This window comes from Cygnus olor, chromosome Z (genome assembly GCF_009769625.2).
Source record: "Cygnus olor isolate bCygOlo1 chromosome Z, bCygOlo1.pri.v2, whole genome shotgun sequence".
In the NCBI taxonomy this organism is placed as follows: Eukaryota; Metazoa; Chordata; class Aves; order Anseriformes; family Anatidae; genus Cygnus; species Cygnus olor.
Window position 1 is genome coordinate 35,671,212 of NC_049198.1, and position 25,231 is coordinate 35,696,442.

At 40.2% G+C, this 25,231-nt stretch overlaps 1 protein-coding gene across 5 annotated transcripts in view; it reads left to right on the plus strand.

Annotated features, from left to right (window-relative positions):
* Positions 1-25,231, plus strand: part of ADAMTSL1 (ADAMTS like 1) — a 476,605-nt gene that overhangs the window by 401,779 nt on the left and 49,595 nt on the right. For all 5 annotated transcript variants that reach the window (XM_040540933.1, XM_040540934.1, XM_040540938.1 and 2 more), the window contains 4 exons: positions 12,991-13,201; positions 19,211-19,390; positions 21,344-21,497; positions 22,804-23,944. In XM_040540933.1, the coding sequence (XP_040396867.1) occupies positions 12,991-13,201; positions 19,211-19,390; positions 21,344-21,497; positions 22,804-23,944 (1,686 nt within the window). The remainder of the gene's footprint in view (positions 1-12,990; positions 13,202-19,210; positions 19,391-21,343; positions 21,498-22,803; positions 23,945-25,231) is intronic.

The following is a 25,231-nucleotide window of genomic DNA, read 5'->3' on the forward strand; positions in this document are numbered from 1 at the left end:
CTCCTCAAGAAACTGGCTGCTCATGGCTTGGACTGGCATATGATTCATTGGGTTAAAAATTGGCTGGGTAGCTGGGCCCAAAGAGTTGTGGTGAATGGATTTAAATCCAGTAGGAGGCTGCTTACTAGTGGTGTCCCCCAGGGCTCAGTACCGGGGCCAGTTTTCTTTAATATCTTTATCGATGTTCTGGATGAGGGGATCGAGTGCACCCTCAGTAAGTTTGCAGACGACACCAAGTTAGGTGTGTGTGTCGATCTGCTCGAGGGTAGGAAGGCTCTGCAGGAGGATCTGGATAGGCTGGACCGATGGGCTGAGGCCAGCTGTATGAAGTTCAACAAGGCCAAGTGCCGGGTCCTGCACCTGGGGCACAACAACCCCAAGCAGAGCTACAGGCTGGGAGATGAGTGGTTAGAAAGCTGCCTGGCAGAGAAGGACCTGGGAGTATTGGTTGATAGTCAGATGAATGTGAGCCAGCAGTGTGCTCAGGTGGCCAAGAAGCCCAACAAAATCCTCGCTTGTATCAGAAATAACATGGCCAGCAGGGCTAGGGAAGTGATTGTCCCCCTTTACTCGGCTCTGGTGAGGCCACACCTCGAGTACCGTGTTCAGTTCTGGGCCCCTTGCTACAGGAAGGACATGGAGGTGCTGGAGCATGTCCAGAGAAGGGCAACAAAGCTGGTGAGGGGTCTGGAGAACAAGTCGTATGAGGAACGGCTGAGGGAGCTGGGGTTGTTTAACCTGGAGAAGAGGAGGCTCAGGGGCGACCTTACAGCACTCTGCAGGTAACTTAAAGGAGTCTGTAGCGAGGTGGGGGTTGGTCTCCCACGTATCTGGTGATAGGACGAGGGGGAATGGGCTAAAGTTGCGACAGGGGAGGTTTAGGTTGGATATTAGGAAGAACTTCTTTACTGAAAGGGTTGTTAGACATTGGAATGGGCTGCCCAGGAAAGTGGTTGAGTCACCATCTCTGGAGATCTTTAAAAGACGTTTAGATGTAGAGCTTAGTGATATGGTTTAGTGGAGGACTTGTTAGTGTTAGGTCAGAGGTTGGACTAGGTGATCTTGGAGGCCTCTTCCTACCTAAATGATTCTGTGATTCTGAATCCTCTCCTTGTCCCAGACTTGTTCAATGTTTTTTTCAGTCTTTAACAGACTCCAGCCTTTTTTTCCAGTGGAGTATGTTTAAGTCTATTCTGAACCAAAGTGCATTGAGAATGTCTTTCACAGCCTCTTAAGAAGTAGTCCAGAAAGCCTCCTAGGATCTGCAGTCCACAACTTGAACCATTGGCAAAGTAGGTTGAAGGATCAGATATTATAAGTAATGGTACGCCAGACTGGACAGATTCACCCCTATTTGAAGATGTAAGATCAAGAAACAGCCTAAACAAGAGTCAGTGGGAGAATCAAAATCACACTTTTTGTTTAGGTTTTCTTTACTAAAGACAGTGCTGTACAAAGACATCTAAACAGGCTGCCGTCCTGAGGTATCACTCTGTTATGCTATATTTGCATTACCTGTACACCTACTACAGCTACACTACTGCAATACTTCCCCAGATTTAAAAGGTATTAATGTGACCTAAAAGCATTTCTTTTTCTCTCCCTCCTGTTTTTAATCTCTCACTTGATACTCTTTTCAGTTGTTAAGGGATTGTCCAAGACGTGCCTGACAGCCTACTCTTCCCTGTTCTTGCTGGATGTGTTGACAATGGTGAAGTAACTGCATATTCCTTGGTATCTCTTTCTCAACAGCAGTTGCAATGGAGTCACCAAGCGGATCCATAGGGAGTGCTCCTTTTCAGTACCTCTTCAGCACATTTAAACATGAAGATTGGGGCAGCTTTCATGTTGCTATGGGGCAGCTTTCAGGTTGCTAGGATCAGTGGTTAGCTCTGGAGTCTCCATCTCAGTCACCGTCTTTAAATCCAGTTTAAAGTTTCAGGCCATTTTTCCTCAGCTATTTAATTTTCTAATAATATAAGAGTCCATTCATTAGACAGGATTTCATTCATAGACGTTTTCCTCCATTTTAGCTCATAAAACATTACAGTGCAACTGTAAATACATTTTTAGTAACATACCATATTTTCTTCTTACTTCAGACAATTATAGACCACACTTCTTATTTAGTGTCCTACATAGCTATGTAGATGATTTTCTTCTACACAAAGCTTGGGGTTATGGGTTTGCCAAGCTGGTACATCCTTAAGTTGAAACAGAATTTGATGATGGCCTACCACAGGCTTTTCATAGCCTGGTTTGTGATAACCATGAGCTTAAAGCTGTGGTAGGGACTGAGTTCTACTGTGGACTGTTTTTCCTCCTTTTTTTTTTCCTGACACTTAGTTTTCTGATTGTAGTCACCTTAATACAGTCCACTTCTCTGCACCTTTCTCTTCTCTAATGTGTGTATAAACTAAAACTTAATATTTGCTACCACTTGATTTTTTTCAATATTTTGAACAAATATGCTCTTACTTCTGCATTTCAGATATAATTTCTAATTCTTAGCTTGTTCTGTATGTATTCTTAGTTTTCTTGAGAGTATTAATTCACTGCCTCAATGGCAGGATTTCACTCTAGAGAGAAAGTTTTCCCAAGAATAATGATAAAGAGCATGCCTTTGTTCTTGAGCCAAATTCAGTGATAGGTCAAAAGTTTTGTGGCAAGATTAATTTCTTCACAGTAGCATTATCCTGTGAGATTAGCTACAGGGGCTTATAAATGGATTGTTTTACTATGCATCATCACTTTCTTTTAAAAAAGGGGGAAAAGAAAACAACCATTATATCTTCCATTTACAGTACTGTTGAAGTAACTTATTGTATCAGTTTAAAAGGAATGCCCAATACTTTTTAACTCATAAATATTGAATGATGAGAAGATGAGGTGTATAAAAGTTTATATATAAGTTTATGTATATAAGTTTAAAATGTGGCCTTAACAGCTGAAAATGTACTGTACAATTCTGTACAATACTTACACATCAGTAAAGATTCATACTTGAAATAAATTGAGGAGGTGTTTTCATTTACAGTTTGATTTGGAGTGAATTAACTACCTATAGAAGGAGTGAGACGGATTAAACAAAGTGTGCTGAATCTGCCAAGTAGGTCTGTCATATCTGCAGTAGCAGAGTAAGCTGTTCTATTTCTGACCATTAAAATTTCCATCTTCAATTAAGTGATCCATTCCTGATAACTTCCTAGTCTGTCTGCTAACGTTGTGAAGCATCCAAAATCTCACTGACAGAGGAGTTTGTGGTGTGCAATTACTTATTAGAAATGTAGCTAAGCTGACTTATTTCACAATGTCACCAGCTGTTTGTAGAGCTTACTCATTCACAGCCCTGGGAACAATTTGAAGCACTTATAGAGAGGTGAATGGCAATGTATTTAATTACTACCCAGCTTATCCACAGATTTGTATTGTTTTAACTATATTGGACAGAGGATTCGTTTTTGTTTTTAATTTAATGAGAATCATAGAATCATGGAATCATTTAGGTTGGAAAAGACATCTAAGATCATTAAGTCCAACCATTAACCTAGCACTGCCAAGTCTACCACAAGACCATGTCCTTAAGCTCTACATCTACAAATCTTCTGAAGACCTCCAGGGATGGTGACTCAACTACTTCACTGGGCAGCCTGTTCCAACGCCGCACAACCCTTTCAGAGAAGAAATTTTTCCTAATACCCAACTTAAACCTCCCCTGGTGCAACTTGAGGCTATTTCCTCTTGTTCTATCACTTGTTGCATAAGAGAATGTACAGACCCCCACCCCACTACAACCTGCTACAACCATTTATAGTAGTCACACTGTCACAGCTCCTGATCTAAACGAAGTTGTTCTTATATGTCAGACAAGTTTATTCCTCTTCCAATGAGGAAGCGGACTGTACTGTCTAAAGCTAAGATTTCCTCCAAGATCTAAGAAACAGTTTCTCATTCAGAGAAAGTTAGGGGAGAAGTGTATTAAACTGCCATTCTATAGACCCTGCATTGTGCCCACAGATCAGTATTGATACAGGTATTTGAGTCGAGATACAAAGTGTTTTATTAGAAATTTGATTTTATACATAGTAACCTCTCTGACACCATCATTTTAAATATAACTATAACCTTTCCTTTCATGTATTTTTGGGTTAGACTCAAATCTTGGTAGATTCTCCCATGAATCTAAAAACTTAACTATGTCTGTTTCATTTCGTTGTCAAATGAGTTTAGAACATTCTCACTCTGCATGAGAAGCTCCATTTTTTATTGCAGAAAAATGAGTAAGTTACTAAATAGATTATCAGTACAAGCATCAGGGTCTCAAAGGGGAAGTTAAAGAAACAATATTGGGTCTGGATGTGCCCTTGGAACAAGATTCTTGCATTGCCTAACTGTTGCAAAAACTGGGTGTTGCAAAAAGAACCGCAAAGAAAAAGAACACTCAAACATAAGCAGGCATTGGGAGTTTCTCAAGTTCAGCCACAGTACCATAAGTATATACATACATTCTCCTCCTGCTGAGAGAGAGAGAGAGAGAGAGAGAGAGAGATGCATGCCTGATTTTGAAAGACAGCCTGTTTGTACCTTTTGTACTGGCGGAATAGTTCAAGAACAGTTCATCCTAACAAAAATATTATCCCTGTAATACTGCCAGCCAGGTCAGCAAGAAGCTCATGTTATCTGCTGTTTCTGTGGCAGTACTGCTTACAAAACTTGGACTTGTTGAGAATTACTTAAGCCCACTCACTGTTGTCTGAACACTGCCTCATTCATGAATCTGCTTTCTTTGTCCATTCAGTCTAGTGACATCTCCTTCTCTTCTTTCCTGGACTGATCATTTCAGGAAAGGAATCTTTGGACTTGAGGAAAGTCCTATTGCTCAGTGGAACAAAACCATATGCTCATGAATTGATCTTACAGATAGGCAAGTCAGGTTTCTTGTATATTCTTTCCAAGCCATTTACATGTATTTCCAACAATCTCATTTTTAAAATGCTTCATTTTAGATATATTACAGATTACAAATGATCAGTTCATTGCCCATCCTTCTCACCTGCTGAGCTTTTTCTTTCTTTGTCTTCTGGTATCTGCAAGCTTGTTGATTTCTTCTTTAAGAACAGCTGTTTTTTAACATTTTCCATATGGCATAAACTTAGGCCTATGAAAAGGTGTTGGCTTACAAGACAGAGTCAAGCATGGAGTGCACCAGTGTGAACAGAGACAGGGAGCCTTGGACATAAAGCAGCTCTGGTCTGGGTAGCAGGGTTTGAACTTAAACTCTCCCTCTACTTCTTCAGAGAAGAAGTGTGTGAGAGTACTTCGTAAACTGGTAGGCACAATATATTTGACAAATCAGTGGTTCTTGTGTTTTTGCATTACTTTGGTGTAGGTTTAGGGCAAGGGATATTATCCTGCTCCACTGTAGTTTCCAAAATACGTGTTCCACCCTGCAGTCCTCATTCATGGCCTGCCATCTGCCATTACAACAAGTGCAATTTGTGCACTTTCTGTCTTATTCCTCAAACCTTCCTGTATTACCTCTTAACTAGATTTCCACCTTTACACTACATACTCTGCTTCACAACTGTTTACTATCTTCATTTTTGAAAGGGGTTACAGAAGACTTAGTTTCAATGTATTACACATGAAGCACTGAACAACATCCTTGTAAGAAGTTGATGCTTTGAGCATTAGCCCAAGTCTAAACTTGAGCCAAAAAACAACTCATTTGTTTATCATGCCTAGTCTGGTCTGTGCACCTATATCAAACACAGCCATTGCTACCATTTATCTCAGTGTCTCAATTATCACACAACGTAAAATTCTTCTGTGAGATACATTTCTGTATTCAGTATGCCTGCTAATCACTCAAAACAGTTCTCTGCCAAACAGATTCCCTTACCTGAAGTTGCCATTCATGTTGCCCCATATGCATTCTGCATCTGCTGTAGTCCCTTGAAAGACCCACTGGACAACCTCCAAATGTTGGCATAAAAACACAAACCCTCTTTTCTGACCTGATCTAATGGTTGATGAAATCTGCCTTCAGTTCAAGGAGCAGCAAGAGTTATTTACTGTAAGGAACCATATATTGCTTGAAGTATGTCAGAAAGTTACTCCAGCAACCAAAACTGCCATTTGTAGAGTTGTTGCATATTCCATTTACCCTCTGTTCTTCTTTGACCTCTGAGTTCCTCCTGTATTTTCCTCCATTTGGCTCTGTTATAAAAAAATTGGCTCTCTGCCACTTTCAGCTATAATGAGCTGCAATATTCACTGATACCAAGAAGCCTAGAGAGTGAATGCAGGCCACTTCTGTCATCTCCCAGAACACTCTCATTGAGCCTTTGATCTGCATGCATGTGTTGGCTGCATAGGCTTCTCTTTTAATGGATTACCTTCACTTGCAAGGAAGATGTTTTTTGAAGAAAAGATCCTTACTCTTCCTTGTGCGCAGCAACCCCATGAATCTTACCCTGCCTGTTGCACAGAGCAGTTCTGCTCCCTTGTCACATTAGAAATACTGAAAGTCAGGCTGTAAAATTTTGTCGGACTAGCACTGGACAACAACTAAGTATGTCTTATTTCTCTGTTGCTACTCTTAATTAAAAATAACTTTTCCTTTTAAGTTTTATTTCTTAGTGAAGTGTCAACTTTTTCAAATATTAGTTACGTCTCACTTTTCCTCTGGGATATATGCATACTTTTTGTGTATTTCTAATGTTATCTCTAATCTCTAACACAGACTGAGTCATGGAAGTAGGGAGATTACTTCCTAGAGACACGACTCAATGTTTTACCATCCATTCTTAGCTCTCACACTTCACTTCAAAGGAGTCTGATTTTACAGTGAATAATTTAACAGCTGAATGGAAAATTAGTTGTATTTAAATCATTACTTTTTATTCCCCTTTCTTTGAAACTAGTTCGGTTATAAAGCCAGGAACTGACCTTGGAGTCCTCATCTTAGTCCTGTAGCCTCACAGGAAACAATGCTTCCCATCCAGGATTAACACTAATTCTCTCTGCTGTCCAAAGTTGAAAATCACATTCTGAATGGTATTTAAGACCTGACACTGAAGATACTTACTCAACCCAAGAAAAATCTGCTAAAGAATTCTCATGAAAGCTTTTCTTACTAATAAAATAGGAAGATGTGCCACAAACACAGCTCCAGATCAGTAACAGAAAAGAAAGGGAGAAGTATGTGCTCCCATTAGACTTCTTCTCACTATGCAGCATCCAATGCAGGATGCACAGGCTGAGGACAGGAGGCAGCCAATATTAATGTAGTATGTGATTTAGTCCATTGCATGTGCATATGCACAGCTGCCACCCCTCCCTTGTGCACTGAGTAATGTTTCTATGCAGGCAGGTGTCAGATGTTAAGTAAGACGCTTCCAGGCAAACTTCTCTCCACACTGACGAATGTTTATTTTAGGGAAAAAAAAAAAAAAAAAAAGCTCTTTTGTATCACTTTCATATGGTTTAACCACATAAAAATGACAACAATTTCATTTTTTTAGAACTAGTTTGTGAGGTCTTTCTGTAGAAGGGTATTTACTTCTCCTGTGCAGTATTCAATTTTCTTGGCAGTGCTTAAAGGGATTCTGTCAGGACAAACATTGTGTATCTCTAGAAAATGTCCTTCACTTATGACACCTAACAGCTTAGAATGCTTTGTTTTTACCATATATACCATGCATACAGGGGCTGATCCAAAGCCATTCTCTCCATAGGGATGCTTTGGTTCAAGATTATATATATATTTTTAAGTTCTGCCTACATCGTTTACTTTTTCCAGGCTGACTATGGGGGTGCAAGAGTGTTTTGTTCTGAAAGGTAATGGCTCCACAGGGGCAGCTGCTCTGATTCTAGCAGCCTCTCCTGCCATGAGTAGCTGGTTAATAACTGGTGTCATTTTCTGGTCTAGCTAGCTAGCAGAATTATAATGTGGAGTCCAGTTTCTGTAGAAAAGAGAAGGAAGTTTCAAAACTGAGGCAACAGTACATTATTGTCCCTGTTGTTATTTGCAACACACTAATGCCTAGGGGCTCCGGTCTAGCTGGGAGTCCCATTGTGCTAGGCAGTAGATAAAGACAGAGAAAGAGATCATCCTTGCTGCAAAACTACAGACTAAGCAGACGGCATGGATGAAACCCAAGAGAAAAGAAAGTATTGTTACGCCTTTGCAAATCTGAAGTTGGGAAATGTGGGAGAAGAGCATGAAGCCCAGCACTTGAGTGTTCCCATTGTACTTAAAGGGGCTATTCACAAACTCACAGGCTAGCCTGTGTCTCAGCAGTGCTGGTTTCAGTCACCTCTGGAGTCCAGTGAAGAGCCAGGAGAAGGGTTCTGTTCATGCAGTCCCTCGGTTCTTCACCCGAACTGCTTAGCCACAATATAGCATTGCTACTTTTTGTCTTGTCACAAGAAAGAGGGAAAGTTCATTTATAAATAAAATTAGTTGGATAGAACTATTTAGAAGCTCACGTTCATGTTAAGTGTTAGGGGCTTTTTTGTTTTCCCTTTAAACAGCTTGACATTGGGTTCAAGTGTCCAGGCTATGTTCTATTGAATATGTGAGACCTCACAAAACTTGAAACTCCTTGAAGTATAACGTGTTAAAGTTGAATTTATCATTTGCAGGCAAGATTTCTGTTAAGTATGTCGAAAGAATTTTCTTTATAAGAAAATGGCATTATTAGCTATTTTTTAAAAGCACCTCTAATATTTTTAAACTAATGGCAAAGAGTAATTGTGTTGTGATATAAATAGAGATTTTCAGATCATTGGCCCCTTTTTCGGCAATTTGGAGCTTTGCAATTTTTCTCTTTCTTTAATTTAAAGGATCTGCAAATGCTCACGTTTTAAAAGATACTGAGCATGATGAATTGTGGAAAGTGCATGTTTACCTGAAATTAAGCACATGCATAAGCACTGCCCAGAGAAGCCTGACTCACTCAATAAGTATGTTCCAGAAAATTAGTTACTCCTTGACCTATAAAAATTACAATAGTTATTGATAAAATCACTATTTAATAACATATTACAGATTATAATTATAATTCATAATATGAACTGTTATATTTCCTAGCTGGGTGTTATCTTTTCCTAAAATATGACCATTATTAATTCACTTTTGTTATTTTATAGTTACTGGAGTTGCAAGAAATTTAGTGCTCAGGTTGGTCTGGCTTTTCACGGTCTTCTGTTGAGTTTTAGACCACACGCATAACATTGTGTATAAAAATTAATAAATAAAGGAAAACCACTGCTTTGAGCAATCAAATCAGGTTCACTAGTTCATTCAGACAAATGTATGTGTCCAAATCACCAATTCTAAAAAAAAAAATTAAAATAAATAAAAATAAATAAAAATTAAAAAATACTGAGGCATCGCAACAGCCTGCAAGAAGCAGAAGATTGTTCATCTGGAAAGTGCCAAGTTTCTATGATCAGTTTAGTGTTTTGAATTTGTGATGATACCTGAAATAATATGAGTTTTAAGACCATCCTCTGCTCACTACACTTTCCTTTTACCTGTTGAATTCTGTTGTTTGTTTTTTTTAATGAAATACAACAATTGAAATATTTTAAAGACTAGGTTGTGCTTAAATACATAACTGCTATTTAGGCATTTAGGAGATGGAAACAGAAAAGTGATGAAATCATAGACCCAGAGCTAGGACAAGCCAGGGGCTTGGGGGAACAGATACGCTGAAGTTCTGCTGTGAAAAAGGCTAAAAAGCTACTGCTTCTCTGTTGCTACATATTCATATAGGTTTGGGCACTAGTGGTGGAGAAAGAAGGAGGGATCAAAAGAATATTCCAGAACAAACCCATGCAATCCCTTCAATGGGCTTTGGTAAGCAATACAGGAAGTACCAAACCAATGACTTCAGCTGGACTATAAACTAGCAAGAATGCAAATTTTTCCTAAAGTCTACACCATAACAACAACCACAGTCAGCGTACAAAGATGCCAAACCCAATTGTGTGAGCTTTCCTTAGCTTGATCCTGTAACTACTTTATTTACCTTTTTAAGTGTAAGATTATCCTACTTGAATTTTAATTCTGGCATTATCAGTTGCATGAAGGATATCATGCCATTCTTCTCCTTTAAATTTATTTTTTTATTATTTTTTTGCAAGTCATACTAATTGGAAAAGTCAGTTCGGTGTGGCCAAATCATCAAAAATATAAAAAAATAAACAAATAAAAAGACAGAGGCATGTGCACATAAAGACCATATGAAATAAGAAACGGATTATTTGAGCTCACATTTCATAACACTCTACATTAAGGATAAAACTGTATTACTGCAGCAAGACAGTATTAAAAAAATAAAAAATAAAAAAAATTACTATCTCCAACAGAAGAAAGATAGGTTATAAACTACTTGTAGTAGTACTCTCCTACCTATTTTACAAAGTGGTGCAATCACCTCTAGCTATTATAAAATAATCCTACAGTCCTGTGATTCTATTCAATAAGGTTATCACTGATCTCTCTTTATTTGTGTAGGACTGTGAAATTCTGCCAATCATCTATATCATCTCTGATTTTGGTTACTTGCATATCCCTACTCTACTTTGCATATCCCTACTCTATTCTACATTCTTTGCTTTGTGTCTATGAAAGCCCAAAAAGTCAATGAAAACACAAGGGTAAGAGAGAATTTGACCTCATATTTCCTGAGCACCTCTGAGAACTCTCCTGTTTAGAGCAGCTGGAAGAATTTGTGAATAAAATTATATTATGGGTAGGGCAACAGATGCAACCTGCAACAGTAAATTCAAACATTAGGAAAAAAAAATCCTTTCTCTTTATTGAAATGCAACATTTCTTTCTGGAAGAAGAAATAGTCACCCTCTTCTGCAGAAGCCAAGATCTCCAAAGAGTTTATGTGGCCTGCTGGCCACTGAGATGTGAACTGCCAACAGAAACATTGTGCTCTTATACCAATAACAAACAATGAGTTGCTGGAGGCAACAGCTATTACCATCACTTGAATAAAAGCAACTTTGGCAACTAACCATGTATGAAAATAGATTCTGAAATAAGAAAATGCCTTCTTTTCACCACCTACTCAAACATCTCAGTTTAGATCGTGCCAAAAACTGAAGGGTAGCTGATATCCACATTAATTCTGACTGACAATTTTATGGGAAAATCTGGGAAGACCTATCCCCCAAGATCATTCATATGGAGAACATACTCCAGATTAGTTTAGCTGGCTGCCAGATGTCACTGCTAAATAGCTCCCGGTATCAGACTTAAGTGGCCTTCAGTGTATTACAGACTGGAAAGTGGCCATAGCAACTTCTTCCTCACTATGCAGGGTGTATTAATTTTTAGAAAGGGTTAAACACATTTTCCTGGTTGTTAATGGCAAAATGCAGAATAGAGCTGTGGCATTTAGAGAAGAGGAGGTGGATTTCACTACCAAGGCTGTTGTCTAAAAGCAAACTAGAGTGTCATTAATATTGCATACAGTGATGCTCAGGGCAAATCCTGTCCTACTATAAAATCAGACAAAGTAATCAGCAGATGGGGCACAGAAGGGGAGCAGAGTGGCGTTTTTGGCCTTTGCATTATCATCTACTGAGGAAAATATATTTCTTACCTACAATCTTTTAAATTTGTTTATGGATATTATTGAGAGAGAGGGAACAAATACACAGCACAACTTTATAAAATAAAAAGAGAAGTTAGAATAGTTCTGTGAGAGTAGGATGATTTTTTTTCCATAAAATGTTTACTAACGTGGTGCATTTTAAACATGCTGAGCTGTTTCCATTGACTGCTAATCCTAAACTATCAGAGTTTTTCCCCATAGCTCCTTCATAAATTCTGCTTCTTGTTGCTGACATGTTTCATAACTTTCCTTCATTGTCTGCCTCGGTCCTGTTGGAGCCAGAGGGTGTCTTTCATCATAATCACTCCTTTTAGTTTCTGCCTGGCTTTGCTTTCTCGAAGGGCAGGTTGTCTGAGCTTTCCTTGTCCTGAATGTTTAATTTACTCCCCTGACAATCAGTTTCAGTAACATCATGCAGGCAAGAAAGCTATTCTTCAGGATTAGAAAAAGTGTCAGCATCTGGCTTTTGTACTTTCATTTTGGATGTAGGAGTATGCTCATGTCAATCTAGTGTTTTGTCTGAAGTGGATGGGAAGACTATTCTCTTATATTCTCACTCTGAATACAAGACTTCTTTGTATATGTGTTTCTGTATATCACTGAATTGCCTTCTAGTAGAGTACAAGAGTGAGACTTGACATTTTAAGCAATTTTCTGTGTATTGCTGACAGAATTAGAGGGTGTTTTCAGTACGACAAACACCAGAAATCTGGTTTTCATGTGATAGACACTGAAATTGAGCCATGAAAAATCCTGTTGATTCAGAATTTACACAGCTAGCACAGAGAAAGGTTGGGTCAGTAGTAGTTGTTTACCCAGACAGTAAAGAGGGTCTTTCTGCTCTCCTGTTACATCTTTCAAGGCCATAGCACTCCCTACTCAACAACAAGGAAAAGCCTGCCAGGAACCCCAGGAACTCCCCTGGGTCTTCTGGAAGAAATTCCTACTCAGGAATTCATCGATGTATTCCTCTGATGAATATTGTTACTAGCTTTTTTTCTTTTGGTTAAAGACAGAAAAGAACCAGCTAATGAAGTCCATTCAGTCTTGAAATACATTATCTAGGCTCCTGCCCATCAAAAACTTTTAATGTAGAACACAAAACTTGTTCTTATGATATTGCAGGAGTCCAAGACACCTGAAGCCCAAGAGCTCCTAACAAGAACCAAAAATGCAGATGAACAGTTAATACTCTTCTTAACCTCATCCTGCAGCTAGAAGAAGGGTCACTTTGGTCAGAAAAGAAATCCCTTTCATTTACTGCTTCTTCACTCCGTCATTTTGAAAAGAGAAGGATTAAGGTTACTTCATATTGTGCTTAAGGTTTTCTCTCCTGACCCCTTCACAGATGGGAGATTGGGAAATGGAGCATCTGCAGTCTTACCTGTGGGGTTGGATTGCAGACACGAGATGTCTTCTGTTCTCACCTGTTATCAAGAGAAACTAATGAGACCGTGATCTTGGCAGATGAATTGTGCCATAAACCTAAGCCATCCCTCGTGCAAGCCTGTAATCGCTTTGACTGCCCACCCTCCTGGTATCCTACAGAATGGCAAGAGGTAAGAATGTATGAGTTAATCTCATTTTATGATTATTAATATAGTCATTACGTGCATGATCAGTGGATTGTTTTGAGTTAGCTTATTAACAGGATTCATTAATCCTTCTAATGAGCTATTAAAAAATGAAAAAGTGTGGCTTTTTGCTCCTTAGTGAAAATGAATCAGGATTTTCATAGGCAAATAATGGCTTTTGCTATTTCTAATGCAAGATTACTGAAAACTTTTGACGGCTGACCATAGGTTCCAAACAAAAAGATCTGTAATGTGATTGTCAGCTGGAGTCAGTGGATTCTAGTTAGCTGTGAATTTCTAGGTTTCTAGGAATACAAAGCTACAACAATCAGGGAGGAGAGGATCTCTGGAGCATGATGGGTATTCCTTCTATTCTCAAATAAGAATTTAGTTTAGGGCAAGAAACACTCCTCATCCTTCAAAGTCACAAATAAGTGTGAGGTACTTCACGAAATGCATGCCTTTTTAGACTAATATTGAAAATTTCAGTCTGCCCAATGGATCAGTACAAGGCTTTCTGTCTTTGGTAGGCTACCTGAAATAAGTTTATGTGCTGCCATCTGGTTGCTAATGAAAATATACAATTCAAAAGACTTAAAGGTGTTTATGTTGGATATGATACTGCAGAAGGAAGAAATTATACTGTTGGGCTGTTGAGAGGAATGGGAAAATTCACTGTACAGTGGAGGTGCAAGCAAAATGTCTATTTAAACCTTCAGTTCTGCTGGGTGTAAGGATTCATTCCATGTTATCAAAAAGCCATGAGCAGTTGGCACTGTGCTTACATATAACTCCCAGTCTCCCTCTATAAAATCTGCCTTTGACTTAACAGCCAAGGAGATGTTAATGTACTTACCTAATGAAGCTGTTAAATCTGTGAAGCCATACTTCATGGGAGACCTCTGGATTTGGGCAGCCTTCCCAGTAACCAAAATTTATGCCAGCCTGATGTTCTGTCAAAACTAGATAACTAGCCTATGGCATTAGTCCTTTGTTTAAAACAATTGAGTTATATTTCATGCTTTAACATTAATTTGTCTACTGATATTCACATACACATATTTGCTTAGTTGTACTTTTCAATATTGCTAGGCTGTATCCACACATGAATGCTATATTGGTAAATAGCTTTTTACTAACACATAATATAATAAAGTTAGCATATGCTATAAGATGTGCCTGTGGTAGTTAAAAAGCCTATAATTGGCCATAGTCCTTACAGAAAGTAATTTTCTGCAACTTTATTTGAACAGTCAGAAGAGACATTCATCATATGATACTCAATGTCTTCCTCAACAGTGTAATCACACACATTTTTGCCTGTCTAAAGTAATGTTTTAGGCATTTTTTATATCTGCACAGAGGCTCTCAATCTTGTTGAAAGATGAAACATCTTGGGGAGGATGGCGCTCAATTAAGTGTAAAGGCTTTAACAAGCATATCGATCAGGAATTAAATAAGACTGTCCAGGTTGCACCTCATGTGTTAACTGCTGCCTTCTCTGGACTAGGTGGAGACAGAGGATGTGTGCTGCATTTCACTGCTGTGGATTAACTAAGGTCCTCTACACTTTGCAGGAAGGACAGCTGTATATTCAGCTCCTCATTATGTGGCCACTGAATAGTTCTTGTGACTCCCTTTTACCAGGAGAAAATGACATAAACAATGCACTTCTCTACATGTAGTCATCTGCCTCTGTTGAGAACAGTATAGTGCAAGAAAAAATAAACTAATCCACTAAAATTGATTTCCATCCTCTCATTTTTTAAAGATGTCTGTCTTCCTTCTTTGCACCACCAACCTGTGTACATAAGAGGTCCACCCTGTAGCAAAGCCAGGCCTGGCAGTTCTGTCTCACACAGGTTTCCTGTGGATGACCTCCATGTGAAAACCTGCATCAACAGGCCAGTGCATTGCGCTTTGTCGTTATTACCACTGGTTGACTCCTGGGATGTGCAAGGGAAGAGACCATCTGGATGGGATGTTGCTAGCTGAGACTTCATCTGGAGGCGAGCTCCAGCCAGGAGCTGCTGGAGCAGGGCTGCCAAGTCAGGGGGTAGCCAGCATGGCTGCACATTGTTTCAGGGGGGGGTACCCAGCAGCCCAAATCCTGCAGGAGGCTTCTGGGAAGACAAACCTACAGACCTTACAGAGGTCTCCACATCACCCTGAGACCCTGAGAGGTGTTCCCACCTGTGGAGAGACAGAGGGCCATGCAGGAAGGTGCCTGTAAAGCATCGCAGGCAGTGGAGGGCAACATCTGCATCCCACGTGGCACCATTTGAAGCCATTTCTTTGGTCTCATCTATGAAGTTCATCATGCTTTTCCAAGCACTCTCTCAAAATAATTTTAAGCAAAGAAACAAACAAACAAAATTGTAATGCACAGCATTTTCTTTTCTAAGGCTCTTTATGCTTGTTAAGGGAGGATTCTCTGAATTAAATGCCTTTAAAAGACCCAGTGTTCCTGGCAGATAAACACGGGATAATTATCAGTGTTGTAACACTCCAAGCAATTTTTTTAAATAACTCTTTGCAGATTCAAGGCTATTTATTTTTAAACAGTTCTATTCCTTAGCTAAATCCATTAGGATGTTCATCTTGTTTTCAGTAGTGTGTTTCTGGAGGAAGATGGATATAAGCTTTCATTTTTACAAGCCACTATAAATATCAACTCTGCAGACCTCAAATAGGAGACATCCATTAATAAATCTTCGTCCTTCTTTGTTTTATTACAGAGTAAGTTATACTTACTTCTTTCCACAAGTGGAAACTTCTTTCCACAAGTTTGAGAAAGGACCAGCCTCCCTGACTCCCAAACAATGAAATTGGTGTTTTTGCCTGAATCCTGTGCAGTATATGCATGTGCGTGGATGTTCATAAGCATGTGCTGAGGCAGAGAGATGGTTGGCTTTCCCTCTCTGCTTTCAGTGGGGACCATCAATCCTTTGTATTAATTATTGTTTGCAGATTTTTGTATGAGCAGAAGAGATCAAAGTGATGACTGCAGTAGAAGAAGCCAAGGCCACAGTACCACCAGCAGTTTAGGACGGCATTTGCCAGCACTTCTACCAGAGGAGTCAATAGCTGCTGTGGAGCTGCTGTGGAGCTCTTTCTTGCCCTTATTTGTAGCACCCATTCCCTTGAATCTCCAGAGGTGCTGTGCAGTCACACAATCATCCTGGTTAAAGCTAGCCTGAAGTGTAATTAGGTTTAGCCTAGATTCATTTTGCACTCTGGCTCACTGTGCAAGTGCTCAAATACTTATGCCAGTATATGTGAAAAGCAGAAAAAAAAAAAAAAAAGAAAAAAAAAAAAACAATGACAATAACAACAACAAAACAAAACAAAACAAAAAAACAGGAATGAGTAAATGGCAGAATTGGGTGTATGGATTGTCTTTAGTATCAGTCTTGCCCTATGTTTCCTTAAGCTAATTGCTGAGCGAGGCATAATTAGGTAGCAATGTGGGGAGATGCATCTCTTTAAGTCAGTACTCTCACAAAGCCCTAGATCCCCTCTAAAGGGGTGCTGGGGGATATAGGAACTGGCTCTGCTCAGGAGCTGTGGGAGGCAGGAATGTCAGGAGACACAGTGCAAACACTTTGCATGCATGGGTGGGTGAGGTGAAACCATGGCACATCTCTCCTGCCTGTGACACAAGCACAATTCTGTGTTGTAACAGAGTTGTGAGACCTTTCTGAACACAGAGACAGCAAGCATATTATTCAGATGGGATGTGTCTAAATAAGATGTGTCTAAATGTGTCTAAAAATAATTCCTCTCAGAATTATTGCTTCATATTGTCTGTAAATCCAAGTGAACTTTGCTGCCATTGGTCTACCCCCTTCCTTCGAATAATGTGGGAGCTGGAAGGTTCCACTGGAGAAAAGTCAACAGAGATCCCAGACCAGTGAAATGGTTCCAGGGGTGAAGGACAGGTGCAGGCACAGCTCCGGTGCAGTAATACAGTATACTAGAAAAGTGTTCCTGCGGACAAGGAGGAATCTTGTTACTGTGTTTGGCTTTCTCTGGCATTTGTCGATAGCATTTGACACTGAGTAGCGAGTTATTTTTCATAAAACAAAGCTGTGTGAGTGACTGAAGGGCAAGAAGCAAGAAAAGATCTGTTTTGTCTTACTCTTTTATCTGGTCATGATGAGAGACTTCCTGGGATTTGTTTGACTGACAGCGGGAACATGCTTTTGTTGTGTTTATACAGTGCCTAACTCATTTTGGCTCTGGTATATGACTGCAGTCCTTAGGCAATCTTGAAATAATACTTTTAATCATATTTTTCTTGATTTACTCTCTCCTCAGGAATGAATTGTTCTCAAATGAAAGGCTGATAAATGTTTTCTTTTGCTGAAAACTAAAGTATTGTTTTACTTGCATAATTTTTTGGAAGCTTTTGAGCTTCATAACATTCTAATTGGGACAAAAACTATTTTTACTCATTAGAGAGCAAACCAAACAGAACATAAATACATCTTTCTTTACAGTGTTCAAGTCTGCACTTCCATTCTATCTTTCAAGAAAAATGTATATCCTAAAAAATGAGGCTCACATTAAAGTTTATGCATATCTCTCTCTAAGAGAGAAGGGCCTTTCATGTCTCCAAGATTTTATAAATAATTTTCTTTTTAACTGCCTTAGTATACGTTTTAATATTTCGTCATGTGGTTTACTAGTTCTCAGACATAATTCCTTGTTGCAAACTATAAGCAATTCCTGGTAATTTCAGCATAGCACAACCTCACCCTTCTTCTTTACTAGGCGAAGAGAGAAATGGAATTGAACTGTCTAGACTAAGCAGAAGAATTGGTAGCCACCTATCAGCCACCACAAAAAGATCTCAGAAATAGGGCAGAGACACCAAGCTTCCCAAAAAAATAAATTAAAAAAAAAATTAAAAACAATGCAGGAGACTGCATCTGCTTGTTCAAAATTTCCTGCCCTGCATGGGTAGAAAATAGATACAGAGGGGAATATTTACATTAAAGAGAGAGGGGAGGTGGGCTGTCTGGATATTAATCAGCCAGTTTTAGTTTGACTCAAATAAACCTTCCTCCTTACCTTTCGGAAAGGGCACACACTGCTGTCATGACAGCCATAAATACTGAAGGTTATTTAATGGGTTATTATACTAACCTTATAAACCAATTGTTGAGGCCAACAGCAGATTGCAGCTGTTATACAGCTTTCACATGAGTTAAAAATCAGTGGAATGCCATACTGCAAGAAGTCTTGAAGGACAGGAATTCAAGACTGAACAGTTAAGTTTTGAAATGCAGTAGGAGTAGACCTCATGCAGCTCAGAAAAGAGAAATATGAAAATTACAAAAGGAAGAAAAGGCAAAGCAATCGACTGGAGAAATTCTTATTTACCACACTCAAATTTCCACCATTTTTCTCACTAATACAAACTCTTTTTTAATAAGCTGAATTTGGATAAATATTTACATCATAGCTACTGTTATCTAATATGCATAATACTATCCTGTAAATGAAGATCTTGAATCAGTTTCTGCTGGTGAAGGCTTTTCCATACTGTCTGACACTGCCAGTAGCAGAAAGCTCAGGCAGACACTTAAAGCCTAAATCCTCCAAATCATGTGCAAGTGCCTCATTTTCCAGTTGTGGGGTATAGGAAAGGACAGCTTTTCAACCTCCGTACTGTAATTCTAAGTTGTTGCTTCCTTGTCTTTTGTATAAATTTCTGAAAACAAAATGTTTCAGAAGTGCTGAAGCAAGTTTGGTGGCTTTTTTTTTATTATCATCATCAAAATATGTTGCTTCTACTTCCCAAAATATTTTTGACATTTTTTAAAGTCTGCTGTGACATCTCTTTTTTTTTTTTTTTTTTTTTTTTTGTTATATTTTCTTCTTGGCTGAAACTAGACATTGATTTCTACCCAAATTCACAAGTAATTTTTGCCATCATTTGCCATGGTGGAAGTGTGATGCAAGTTGACTGACTCTCATCTCCCACAGTGTTCACAGACATGTGGAGGTGGTGTCCAGAAGCGAGATATGCTTTGCAAGCAGCACCTGGCAGATGGAAGCTTGTTAGAGCTGACAGAAACTTTCTGCTCCATGCCAAAGCCAGTTACCCTACAAGCCTGCAAAAATGAGGACTGTCCCAATGAGTGGCTTCTCTCTGACTGGTCACAGGTATGCTCTTTGTATGCATAAGTATTGATTGTGCTGTTCTGGGTGACAAAGTTTCTCAGTCACTTGAGATGAAGGAGTCAAATGTGCTCAGACTGCACAAAGCCTACTATGCTCAGTTTTGTCCTATTTATCTGTCCTTATCATCCTGGTAGGGGATGTGACCACTAGCTCAATGTGTGTCTCTGGAGATTGCCTCTACAAATGTGGTTTGCCATCCAGCCAAAGCATTAAGACCTTCCTTCTGGCATAAACACAACCCATGCTCAAAACAATAAACTCCTGCCTCTGTCCATGCACAGCCTTTGCTTCTGTTCATGCAAGGCATCCATGAGGAGTAATATTCGCTCCCTCAGGCTCAATGCTTTTTCTTCCCAAAGACTCGCATTGAGAAGGCAGTTCAGTTGTCAAGAGTCTTTTCCTGCTGGGGGCCACTCCAGCCTTTCCCTATGATGCAGAGAAGAGAAGGGAGGAATTACCCCAGTCTGCTGTAGGCATATCGTTACAGATGCCAGGCCTCTCTCACTCTAGGACACTGCTTTTGCAATGTTAGCTAGTTACTTCCTTCCTTCAATTTAAGAATGGCAAAACAAACTCATTCTGCTGAAGTCTCTAGCATTCCCCAGGCTCCCTTTCCAGTCCCACACGGCTTAAGAAAAAATTTCTTTACGTTTACGACAGCACTAATGAAAATACAATTTAATCATTTGATGCCAGTAAAAAGAAAACCATTCCCCTTCTTGCAATCTCTACCTCTGCTCTCCTGGTTCTCCTTCATGAAAGCAGGTAGAAAGTACCTTAATTGTAAACGAAACAGTGGTCACCTCATAGAGCTGTCTTACCTGCAGCCTTCTTGTGGTGATCCGTCCACATTTCACTCAAATAAATGGTTGTTCTCATTAAGTCTGCTGGCAGGAGACATGTCCATTCTGGCAGTGAAGGCGGCAATTCTATTCCTAATCTCTCTTCCTTCACAAGAAGTTGCTACATGGTTTATATTGACATACATACTACTCATATTTCTGCATTTTGGCACTTTTTAAAATCAAATCTGACTTCACTCTCCCCTCTTCATCTCACTTGAAGGCTGCCTTTTTGCCCTTTTCACCCTCAGTTTGTTTTCTCCCCCTCATGCCACCTCCAACCAACATGTGTGTTGCACTGTAGACATGGGATCTAGTGCAATGTGTGCATCTCTGTGCTGGTAAGCCTTACAATGATCAGCCTGCTTTCCAGCTCTTCTGCAGGCCACCACTGGTGTCCCAGTGCAATGGACCACATTCTCAATTACTGTGATTCTGTTTACATAAGTATGAAATAAAATATGCCTGCTTACTTCCCCCAAACAATATGCACCTGTGCATTGAGCACTGCAGTTTGGTATTAACGGGTTTGTACTCTTTTGCGTAGCCCATATCTGTTAACTACCAGAATTAAATAACTCAGTATCTGAAACATCCGTTTATAATTTCTGCTAGATCTGCAAGAGTGGCGCTCAGAGATTAAGCATAGGTCAAAGTGATTTTAGCAGAACGGAATTTCATCTGCGAGGTGCAACTCAACATGGTCTGCTCTTGGCTATGACCAGGAATTTTTCAACCCAACAGACACAAATAAATAGAAACAACATGCAAAGACAAGCTATGCAGTATAGCAGAGTACTGTTAAAAGAAGGGATATCACTGGATAGAAAAAAGGGGGGACAGTAAGATTCAAAACTGCAAAGGATAGAAATACTTGTTATTTCATCTCCCTACTGTGCCTGCATCATCTGTAGCTGAATGGCCAAGTGCTGTTCTGATTTCTTCCCCTGTAATATATTGAAAGTTGTAACTGACCCATATGGTGGTATGAGTATGCAAAGTGGGGTTGGAGGTAAGGGTGAGGGTGGTGGACAAGGAGCACTCCTTTACTTTTAATAAATTTTGTTCCTAATGTTTCTCATTCTGTTCCTAGTGTTCAGTGAGTTGTGGAGAGGGAACCCAGAGTCGAAACGCTATTTGCAGAAAGATGCTGAAAACTGGGGGTTCTGTCATCATCAATTCCTCACTGTGCCCACCTTTGCCATTCTCATCCTTGATCAGGCCTTGTGCACTAGCTACCTGTGCAAGTAAGTGAAAAAGACACTTAGGAGTGTCTGGGGGAAGCGGGTTTGAATATCCATCACTAAGAAATTCATGCTGTCACATGCTCCATAACCTTCTCTTGCACTAATGTTGCTCAGTATTGCAGAGTGGTGGCGGCTGCTCCTGCTGCTGCTGCTTGTCTCTGAGCAAGCATGCTCTGTTTAGGAATAAGACAAGTCAGTGGATAAAAGCTATAAATCTTACTGTGGAGCTGGTTCTGACCCAGTGTGCCAGAAGAGAGGTACTGGTTTCTGGAAGAAATGGCACAAAATTCTGATCCAAATCTAGATCTAAATTTCACAACTGGAACATAGAGACTTAGAGATACTGGACAGTGCCTGAGCTACAAACAAACACTCTGCTAAGATAGCTACAAAGAAAATGGTTGGTAAGGAATTTTGCGGAAGATCAACTTAAAAAGTATTTTTTTTTTTTCATTTTGTCACTTGGAACCCTCTGTGACTTGGGATTTGTAAGGAACCATGCAACATAAGTTGGATGTATTTTATGGTGGTATTTCATGCATTTTCTGCTGCCCTTCTCAAAAGCAGTAGTCTCCCTACTTGGCTTGCAGCAAGACAGCTGGATATGTGGAAGATTGAATGGCAGCCTAGCTTTAGCTTAGAGTAGATTATGAACTCTAAAACCTGTTAAATGTTGGGTATGTTGGGGAGAAAATAAGATGTGACATTCAGAACCAAAGCTAAGGCCAAATGTGGCATGGTATTCAGTAATAGTACACTTGTGCTGTTTTGTTTAGTGTTTTGTAACAAAGATATCGGTCATAGAGATCTGGAAACTGGAAGTTTCCACTTTAATAGTATATAACCTGTATTTTTAAGTCTATTCCAGACAGTTTTGTTCTGTTCAATGTTATTCCTTGAGTTGGTATCATTTTCACTCCTCCTTACTGCTGTGATCAGCAAGATCACATTGCATTTCAGGTTTGGGATGGAAAACACTTGTCTTTTTTATGTATTTATTAAGCAATAGTCTTCATTTAAATACTTTAGCAACAAGAACTACGTTTCCATTGGATTTTTCTCCCTCACATAAAGTTTATCTTCCTAGCACTTAGGTTCCTGCAGGTACCCTGGACAGGACGATTTTTGCATTCCTAACGTGTGCCTTGTTATTCCTTTTACTGTGATTGGTCCAGCTTAATGTTCAGTAACTGGTGGCCAGTTTCTCCCATTATCATCTAATGGGTCAAACGCTGCCAGCACCAAAGTAAACTGCTTGTTGTTTTTTTAATGGTACCACATACTAATAGTATTAATGATATTTCAGGGCACAACAGGCCAGCTCATAAGCAAAGTCCCCATATTGTGGCCGTAAAGAAAGTTTACATCCAGACAAGGAAGCAGAAGAAGCTACACTTTATTGTGGGTGGGTATGCCTACCTGCTACCCAAAACCTCCGTTATTCTCCGATGCCCCACGAGGAGGTTCCGGAAGTCAATGATCACTTGGGAGAAGGACGACAAGAGGCTCATCAGCTCAGCTCACATCACTATTGCACCCTACGGTTACATGAAAATCCATCGTTTGAAGCCTTCGGACACTGGGACATACACCTGCATAGCAGGGCCAGTCCGTGAACATTTTGTAATTAAACTAATAGGAAGCAACAAGAAGCTCATTCCTGGGCAGCCAGCTGTCATTAGGGAGGAAGAGTCCATGAGAAAGGCCAGCCTAAATGAAGCCTTGCGAACACAGGAGAAACATATCAATGGGATTCTCTTCAATGGAAGCAAGGCTGAAAAGCGAGGGCACATTGCTGACCCTAGCAGCTGGTATGATGATATTGTCTCAAGGCTGCTACAGCACAGGGGTTGGCCAGGGGAAAATCTGGAGTCCTGGGAAGCCCAGGAGTCCATGGAGAGAAACGTATCCTCAGAGGAAGACCAGAGCCGGGAACATAACCTGCCATTTGCTATGGTCACAGAGCAGAAACGCTTAGATGATATCATAAGGAATTTGTCTCAGCAACCTGAGGAGCTTAAAGATATCTACACTGAGCGGCTTGTTGTACAGCTGGCTCATGACGTTTTTAGGAGTCACTTGGAGCATCAGGAATCTGTCCTCAAAGCATCAAGGCGAAGAGTTGACTCAACTTCTGTGGAATACCCTTTCCACAGACGTGTTTCTGGATTTACTAGCTCCCTGAGGACATCATCTGCTGAAGCACTTCTTCCCACCTCCATGGACATGACAAACAGCTTGCGCAGACCTCATCAAAAGCCTGCCATCCTCCGAAAGATTTCAGCAGCACAACAGCTTTCTGCTTCAGAGGTTGTCACCCACCTGGGACAGACAGTGGTCCTAGCCAGTGGCACACTGAGCGTGCTGCTTCACTGCGAAGCAGTGGGAAACCCAAAGCCCACCATCAGCTGGGCTAAGAATGGAGAGGAGGTGAAATACAATGATAGGTAAAATAAATTACTTAACTTTTAAGAAAATAGTTAACATTTTGACTCTTCAGTTTCCATGCTTTAAGGCCAGTCAATCGTATGTGCCAAACCACATTTTGCTGTAGTCTGGTTTCATAGCAGAAAGTAGGGCTATCACATGTGAATTGGCAAACAAGGCACTATAACTCTTCAGAAAGGTCTGGATGCTGAATCAGTCTGGTGTGGCAAACAGAAGCTTTACTTTTATTTCAGTAAATGAAAAGAAGAGGTTGTAAAGTACTGAAATAGATAAGTACGTAAGGTAGTCAACAGACCACTCCGTGTCTGGAGCGCTGGGAGCTTCAGCGTATTTCCCTATTTGAAGGTGGAGGTTTCTGCTGTGAAGATTGGTTTTGATATACAAAGATTGAGTATATCTTCGGATTTCAAAGTTAATCCATTCAATGGGTAGGACTAGTCTGTGACTCTCTCTTTTATTGTTTTAGACTGGTTGCAAATTTAGAGGGATGTTCATGAAAGGAATTATGTCAATACACACTTTTGTGATTGATCACAGAGATACCAGAGAACAAACCTGAAATTTGGTTTGCTGTCAAGCAGTGTGCAGTATAGTTCCCTGGGGAAGAGTTCGTCCTTCTGCATGAGAAATGAGCTGCACTTCTCACAGTGCTCCATCAGAGTCTCTCCAATATGGTTATTGTATCAGAATGTGGAGGTATCCCTGTGTAAAACTGCCCCTGGGTAAAACTCAGTGGGCATTATAAACACCGTTCCCTGTGTATGTTCGGATAGAGGCTGGAAACCATGTTAAGAACATAAAAAGGACATAGAACTATTAGAGAGTGTCCAAAGGAGGGCAGTGAAGATGATGAAGGGTCTGGAGGGGAAGACATATGAGGAGCAGCGGAGGTCCCTTGGTTTGTCCATCCCAGAGCAGAGCAGGCTGAGGGGAGGCCTCATGGTGGCCTGCAGCTCCCTCACGAGGGGAGCGGAGGGGCAGGCGCTGAGCTCTGCTCTCTGGGGACAGCGACAGGACCCGAAGGAATGGCATGGAGCCATTGGAACAGGGGAGGGTCAGGCTGGGTGTTAGGGAAAGGTTCTGCACCCAGAGGGTGGTCAGGCACTGGGACAGGCTCCCCAGGGAGTGGTCAGAGCACTGAGCCTGCCAGAGTTCAAGAAGCATTTGAACAACGCTTTCAGACACATGGTTTAATTTTTAGGTAGTCCTGTGTGGAGCCATGAGTTGGACTTGATGATCCCTGATCCTTCCAATTCAGGATATCCTATCGTAAAGCTACAATAGGG